Consider the following 7,834-nt stretch of genomic DNA (forward strand, 5'->3'; position numbering starts at 1 on the left):
GTCTCTTACCACCTTTTTCCTATTTGGAGTTTTTAGCACTAGGACTTTTCAACACAAATCTGCCTTGTATTCTCACTCTGTGGAGGGCAGACAAGTGATCATACAGAGAACAATTGGGCAGTTCTGTAAAATTGCGAATATATCACCTTTCAGTCCTAAGTATGTATTTTTCATGCCTTTACTGGATGAGTTCACTTGGCTGGCACAACTGGAATTCACATAGCCTTTGGCTTTTCTCAGATGGAAGAACAACGGTTCTGTGACCATCATGCAGGAATACTCTCAACAGTTCTGGTAGCAAAAATAAAGCCCAAAACTGAAGGTAAGATTTTCCCTGATGTTGCAAAGTATATATGGTTAAAGGAAAATTGTCTTGTGCCTTTTTAACTCACCAATACCCTAGGTAAAAACAGCTAAAAATTAGAATGTTTGGCTTGGTACCAGGCTGCTAACTTGAATATCTACAGTAAGACCAATAGCTGCCAACCTGTCTTTATTATACTGAACAATTTTTTAAACGATAGCACCTATTTCACTTTTAAAAGCACACGTAAATTGCTGCTCTTGGCATCCATGCTTCTTGCTTCAGAAAGATGGCACTTATTAAAGTATTTTTCAGCCTTTTTTCCCCTAAGATAGCCCCATCTCTGCCCTTTGACACTTGAAAAATTTGAGTGTTTTTGGTTTGGGCCAGGAAAAGATAAAAGGTGATGGGGCCTTTAAGACAGTGAGTATATTTGTACAAGCTTGTACATTAGAAGGAAACCACTGAATCATTACAGATCTTGGTGGAAAAAAAAGCTCTTGGGATGAGATTTCTTAAGAAGGCATTTTACTTCATCAATAAATTTGTTTACTGAAAATACACCACTGAATGATGATATAAAATGTGTTACAACAGACAACGTTCATGCTGACTGTGGCACGCGCACCTTTTTGGGTGCCTGCTTCGGTGATTTTGAAGACTTCCTGGCTGACTGCATTGACTTGCCAGCTTTGGGTGTTGCAAAAGACTTTGCGTCAGGTTTTTTTGGAGTCTTTTTCATGTCTTTTTCTTTTATTGTTTCCTTTGGTTTGCTGATCTGCTTGGCTTTTTTGTCTTTTGATGACGTTTGCAAGTCTGCACACTCTTCTGTAACCTCAGGTTTTGATTTTGGAGTCTCCACCACTAGAGACTGTCTCTTTCTCTTACCAAGGGGTGTTTTGGTTTTCTTGCCCAAATTGTCACCTTTTTCTGGACTTGGTTCCATTTTCTGTATTTAACACAAACAAAAAAATTACCATTCCACCCAAAAAACATATTTCCTGTTTTTCAGGAAGAAGGATCAGTGAAAACCATTACAAAATGACAAACACTTTCAGCTGAATTGCGCCCTAATCTACTGGAAGAGTGCTAACAGATACTGTTCCCTAAGGAGCAATGAACAATTTAAACTCTTCAAAATCTTCAGTTTTAACTGAAATGTGAGTTTCTCAATATTACTTAATAATTACCTTCAGGTCAGCTGAACTTGTTGTTTGTATAGGCACTAGTTGTGGAATTTCTTCATCATCATGATCACCTGGTTCTTGGACTATTTCTACTTTTTCTTTTATCACAGGCTCCTGGGTACCAGCAGCAGCTTTATTTTCTGTTGTCACAGTGACTTGACTTGAATTCAGTTTCTTAGCTGTCTTCTTTGCTTTTTTGGGTTTTGCCTTCTAGAAGTAATCAGAAGTACATCTCAGACAAATCCCCATCCCATCTCTAAATGTATAATAATTGTTTTAATGTGGTTAAAAATTAGATGGTATAGCAACATTAAAGAGTCTTGTTCAATAGACCTGGACTAATCAACCATATGTAAAATATGAAAAAATGCATTGCAAGCAGAAGGTTATTATAAATAACTCACAACTATATTAATGTCAGATTACAGTCCCTAAGTTAAATATTCATGGTCCAAATTCATTTCAGACAAATGAACACAAGCAGAACTCATTACAAAGGAGTAGCCAACTATTATATTTTTAATGAGTATGAGCTCCCCCTACATATACAAATATACGAGCTTGAGAATTATTCAGATGCCACTGATTAACCAATAAATAACAGATGCATGATCTGAATCCACATATACGTTAATGAGTGTACTTTTGGAAGGCAAATAGGGATAAACAATACCGGCAAAGTTCTAAGAATGAATCTCAGCTCCCTTCAGTTTACGTCTAGAAACACTTTATTTATTTCCAGTTTGCTTTAAAACCTATAAGGGAGTTTTCATAATTTCATTATTATTACTGAGTATTTGAAGCACTGAGTCAGGAATGTCTAACCAGTTTTAGCCATAGAAGCCTGGGATCAATTGCTATTACAGTTAAATGCCACATTACAATGCAAAGAAGGAAGACAAAGAACTAGCTGCACCAATTTAATTTATGCAAAGTTTGAAGAAATTTCATTTACCTCTACTTTGCTTTTCTTGAGAGATGGCTGTTTGTCAAGCTCATCCAGGTTGGAGATATTTGCAGTATATATTGGGAGTGCAACTGACTTAAGTGTTTTGAGGTGAAGAATTTTTACATTTTTCCATTTCTGCAAAAACAAAATCAGTATATTACGTAAAAATAAGGCAGAAGTATGAACCTATTTGTCTGTAAGTCAGTCAATCAGCAGTACCTTTGGTAACTTGTTATCAATCACTTTTGCTGCTGCAAGGATATTCTCAAGTATCTCATCCACTTTCATCCCAGTGTGACCTATACGTGCTGTACTGAAAGAAGAGAAGGATAATCTGTATATGTGGGCAAATAAACTATTTCAAGTTGCTTGTTTAGTTTAGGCATACCCAGAAATGCAAAAAGCCCAGTCATCTGCAATTAGCTTAATGTTCATAAAGGAAGGATGGCTATTGCAGAAATCTTCTGTGATAACAGAATAGATTCACATGTATTCATCTTCCCATATTTGGATATGCAACTTCTGCCTTACATTACAAAGCATTACTAACAATTTAGATCCTTTTAGATATACAATACATGAAAAAAAATCTTATTAGAACGGAGTATTTTGGAAATAGAAAAGTATTACTAAATTAGATTAAGATTGTACATGTTCTTTGACAGTGACAGGTGCCTAGAAATTCCTTAGGTAAAAGGAAAAAGAGACAAAAAGCCCCAGCTTAACAGTAAAACTTTAATAGAACTACTAAATTAATTATACAGGTTAAGATTCAAAACATGCCCTATTTGGAATGGTGACCCTTAACATCTTTTATTCACATATTAAAGGAATAAAAATAACTCACTTGAAATTCCTACAGTTAAGGTAGAACCACCCTTCAAGTTATGTATTAATCGATTTGTACTTACTAACAGCACCCTTTGCTGTTAACTGGAAGTGTAGTCCCTTGGATATGTTTTTCTAGTTCCTTGGCAAGATTTTTGGCTTTCAGGTTTACAGATAAAGGTGCCCTAAAACAGAAAGGGAGAGGAGTAAAAAAAGGAAACAATTAGAATACCTGAAACAATACCAATTTCCCTGTTACTAAGAAGAATTTGACCTTAAAAAAGATAATGCAAAAATAGATTTACAAAGTTTAAAGACCTACTTTTTCTTTTCATAGAAGTGTTTTCCTAGATGTGAGGGCAAAAGCCTTCTAATTCGGTCATCAGACAGAAAGAGATCAAATCTGTTCAGGAGGCGCCGCTTCGCTTCGAACATTTTATACTCCTTTTTGAGGGTTTTGTAGGAGATGATCTGCAATGCAAGCACCAGTTTAGTCCCCACTGCTGAAAATGCAACCAGAAATGCTTCTCAGAACTGCACAGATTAAGGCTGCATAACTGATAGTCTATCACAGTGCATTATTTTAGAATGCTGAAGACAATCAAAAAGTATCCATTTCCTACTGTTTTTAGAATCAAACAATATGGATCTCTTGCATAGAAGCTGAACATCACCAAACAGAACTTCAGTACATGAATAACATCTAAAGGAAGACTAAATATAACAGTAAGTTGTTTTACAATTTTGTTGCTGGTGGCATAAACAATCCAATCCAGCTGCAAAGGGTATAAATATTCAAACACTGTGAGTTTTTCCAGTTGGTTACTCAAACTAAATATTGAACATTTATCTAGAAATTTTATCTGATTATTAAAAATCCTGTTTCAAACTGAAGAAATTGTTCTGAGTAAACTTTGCATTTTAGAAACACCACAGTTTGAGTAGTCATAAAAATCTTACTAGAGAATGTGAATGAGAATTAGAATATTAAACAGCAGAAGGTAACAACTCTTTCTATTCTTTTTGGTGGTATAAAAGGAAAGAAATGACAGTACTGTATTATACCATCAAGGGCCTCTCTTACCTGGCTAATACTTCTGATCCCATTCTGGATTAAAAGTTTCTTGTACAGATTTTCAGTCTGTTCTGCTGATAAATTTGGTTCATCCTTTGTGAACAGGCAAATGTCAGCTGTTTCTGGTCGAATGCCATGGGGCAGTGGTCTACAATGAGAATATGAGATGCATAAAGAATGTCTAATAAGAGAAAGAAGTTTTCTCCAGAACTAGGACTACAACTGAGAGATCAGTACCCTTTAATAACACAGAGAAGTGCCTGTATTTAGACTCTGTTAACTACTAAATATTCTCAGTGGAACCTATACTTGATAAACATACAAAACTGGAAAAGTGAAACTGTGGAATACCACAGCTCCAGACACAAGGCAGAATACCTTGTCCTGCCAACAGCCCTTACCACACGGGTCCCAGGAGGAGGACCCTCCATGCTCCTCACCTTATGCCATGGCTACATCCAGTCATTAGACAAAACTTTGTAACACTCGGGCCCTGATAAATGGATGTAAACTTTCTCAGTGTAGCACAGCTACAGTTTAAAAGGAGACTTCTAATTCATATTCAGGTTTGCTTACCACACGAAAGAAGTCTTACTAATGATTTGGTGGTGGTGGGTCAAGACACAGAAATTGATCTATTTTCTCAGGCTTAAGGACTGAGAGGCACATACCCTGTAACTGGCAACCCATAGAATCAGTATTCTCCGTGCAAAAAGCTGGCACAGCCCAGCTTCCCGTTATACCAAAAGTACGGGTAAAGCAGCGTTCTGACCCCGCAGTTCTTAGTCACGGCACGGGAACTGCCAGGACAGGGCTGCGGCAGTCAAATTCCTTACGCTCAGAATCTGCAAAGTGCTCTTTTCCAAGCCAAAGGACACGAGCAACCCCTGTAACCACGCGGCCGGGTATCAATGCCTTACATTCGGATGACTTTTGCCACCTGCGGGACCTTCCAGACCGTCACCAAGAGATGGACGCTCTCGCTCTCGTTGAGGAGCAGCGCGTCTCCCTTGGCCTTGCGTCTGGAGAAAGCCACGAGAGCCTCCACCGCCTTCTTCACCTGCAACGGCACCACAGCGGCAGCAGCCGCACGTCAGGTCAAGCAAGTCAAGCCCGGCCCGGCCCGGCCGCGCTCCCGCCCGCCCGGCTCCCCGCAGCCCCCGGCCGCAGGAGTTCCCGCCCGGCTCCCCGCAGTACCTGGGCACGGTCCAGGCGCTCCTTCCCGCTCGCCATGGTGCCGCCGCTGCCACGTGCGGCCTCCGCGCCTGCGTGCGCGTCGCTTTCCGGGGCACGACGGAGCTCGTCCGGGGCGGGGGAGGTCGGAGGGGCGGGTGCCGGAGTTCGCGGTGCTATTGGTGCTTTCCGCTCTTGCGCTCGGCCGCAGGCGTGCATCGGGGGCGGTGGTGCCCCGCGTGTGCGGGATGTGGCGGGCCCGTCCAGTCCTTGCAGGCAGCTTTGCCCCAGCAGGGTCACGGACTAACGGGGCTTGGAGCAGAGCGCCGGAGGCCGTCAGTCCATCCCGCTTCGGCACCAAGGCCAGCCAGAGGTCAGGCCGAGTTGCTCAGGGCTGTATCCACCGTGTCCTCACGGTGAAAAAAGTTTTGTCGTACTCACCTTGTTTTATTGATGGTGCTGTCCTGGTGCAACCCCGGATGCTGCTGGCCTTCTTTGCCTCCAGGAGTGGCTCATGTTTATCTGGCTATCCCCCGGGCACTTTCCAGTGTTGCCGCAAGGGGCTGCTCCTTCCCAAATGCAGGTTTGCATTTGCGTTTCTTGAGTATTGACAGGTTTGTGTTGCCAGATCTTTCCAGCCTGCACAGGTCCCTTTGTTCATGAGGATAGTGATTGGTCCCCTGCAAACTTTATGTGACCATGCTTCAGGTCACCGATAGAGATATTAAATAGAACATGTGCCAGGATAAATCTCCATTTGTTACTGGCCTTCGGGTGGAGTACGAGCCATTATTTCTGCCCTCCGAGCGAGCCCTGTTATCCAAACAGTCATTACCCATCTAGTTGGCCACCCACCACACCATTATGTTTAGGAAGAACTGAGCGTTGTCTTCAGATTCCTTCTCTGAAGACTGTCCCTGATCGTACTTCATGTATTACTGTCCTTTTGCACTGGAGTGCTGTCATAAGTTGCCTGCTTTAGCCAGGCCAGTCTTCTGATAGATCTACTTGTCCTGAGTATCAGGAGGAACTTTTGTGTGATTGGAGGAGGTTGTCCTTAAAGACCCGCTGCCAGCTTTCCTGAGCTCCTTTGCCCTTCAGAGCTGTGCCCCATGGGATCCTGTCCACTGGTTCTCTGAATAAACCAGTGTCTGTCTCATGGAGTCCAAGGACTGTATTCTGCTGCTCATTTTCCTCATACACTGTCTTGAACATGGCTGTTTCCAGGTTACTACCATTGGGGCAACTGCTGATTATCATCACATGTCAAACCATTTCTTCCTTATGTGTGACTAATAAAGGCAGAACTGCTGCTCTCCTGTTCAGTTTAGAAATGCATTGAATGACTACATGGAAGTAGCTTAATTTTGGAATGCTTATTCCATTGAGTTCCATGCTGGATAAATACATTGTTCTGAGATAAAATCTAGCCTGGAATTATTTGGTCTCATTCTCATAGTGCTGTGCGTGCCCTGGCAGCTTTGGGTTGTCTGCATTCATCACACAGGTAAGCTGCTGTCTGGGTAACACAGCTATGCATAACCAGGGCTTAAATATGCACGAAATTAGGAGTCTTAGTCATTCACTCTTCTCTAGATTTTTTTCCTGCTCTTTGCCTTTCTATTTATGGTTTTATTCCTTCTCATCAGATGCCATCCAACAAAATTTGTTGCTCCATCAATGCGGCCAGTGCAAAGAGAAACTAAAATACCCTAGTTTCTTGACAAGCTGCTTTATGTAGTGATTTATATTTTCTTTCTGCTGTTAGTGTCCTTGGAGCAATAGTGGAATAGTGGAATAGTTGATGGCATCAAGACTTGTCCATACTTAGTAAAGAACTATATGGACATACACTGATTTTAAAGAGTGAAAAAAAAAATCCTGTAAGATGGAAGTTTTCCTTTTCTATTGTGTTATTTGAACAAAACCAAAACTAAACCAAAACAAAAAAGAAACCGGCTAAGAAAAAGAAAAGCTGTCCTTTGTTGCCATGTTGTTTGAAGTACTGATTAGAAAAATTACTGAAGGTGAGAAACACGCAGGGTATCCAAAGAGGGCAGACTCATTAAATCCTTTTCAGTACTGGTGGAATTTCTGGATGTGATACTAGCTTTGGTGCTGTAGGTTCTGATAATTGTATTAGCCTTGCTTCTATCTTTGCACATTTTAGGGCAGTTATATTTTAATAAAACATCAACATATTAGTGTGACATGTTAAAACAAAATAGAAGAAGTCAGATGACTGGAACATCTCTCTGAAAATGAGCCACGCTAGTCTTGTAAGATATGATTGAACAGCAAGTTTGAAGACTGACTTT

At 41.0% G+C, this 7,834-nt stretch overlaps 1 protein-coding gene across 1 annotated transcript; it reads right to left on the reverse strand.

Moving 5' to 3' along the window:
• Nucleotides 1–580: 580 nt before the first annotated feature.
• Nucleotides 581–5,648, reverse strand: RSL1D1 (ribosomal L1 domain containing 1). Its single transcript, XM_032126162.1, has 9 exons — nucleotides 5,541–5,648; nucleotides 5,264–5,403; nucleotides 4,353–4,491; nucleotides 3,591–3,739; nucleotides 3,352–3,453; nucleotides 2,660–2,753; nucleotides 2,447–2,575; nucleotides 1,495–1,701; nucleotides 581–1,253 (listed from the first exon to the last, which is right to left on the reverse strand). The coding sequence occupies exons 1-9, from the start codon at nucleotides 5,574–5,576 to the stop codon at nucleotides 909–911; spliced, it is 1,341 nt and encodes a 446-aa protein (XP_031982053.1). The 5' UTR covers nucleotides 5,577–5,648; the 3' UTR covers nucleotides 581–908.
• Nucleotides 5,649–7,834: the final 2,186 nt, after the last annotated feature.

Source organism: Corvus moneduloides, chromosome 16 (genome assembly GCF_009650955.1).
Source record: "Corvus moneduloides isolate bCorMon1 chromosome 16, bCorMon1.pri, whole genome shotgun sequence".
Lineage (NCBI taxonomy): Eukaryota > Metazoa > Chordata > Aves > Passeriformes > Corvidae > Corvus > Corvus moneduloides.

Coding starts and splice junctions, on each gene's coding strand:
- RSL1D1 (XM_032126162.1), bottom strand. CDS start 5,576: ATGGCGAGCGGGAAGGAGCGCCTGGACCGTGCCCAG. Junction 5,404..5,540: donor AGCGCCTGGACCGTGCCCAG/GTACTGCGGGGA, acceptor GTGCCGTTGCAG/GTGAAGAAGGCGGTGGAGGC. Junction 2,754..3,351: donor AACAGCAAAGGGTGCTGTTA/GTAAGTACAAAT, acceptor CTCTTCTTTCAG/TACAGCACGTATAGGTCACA.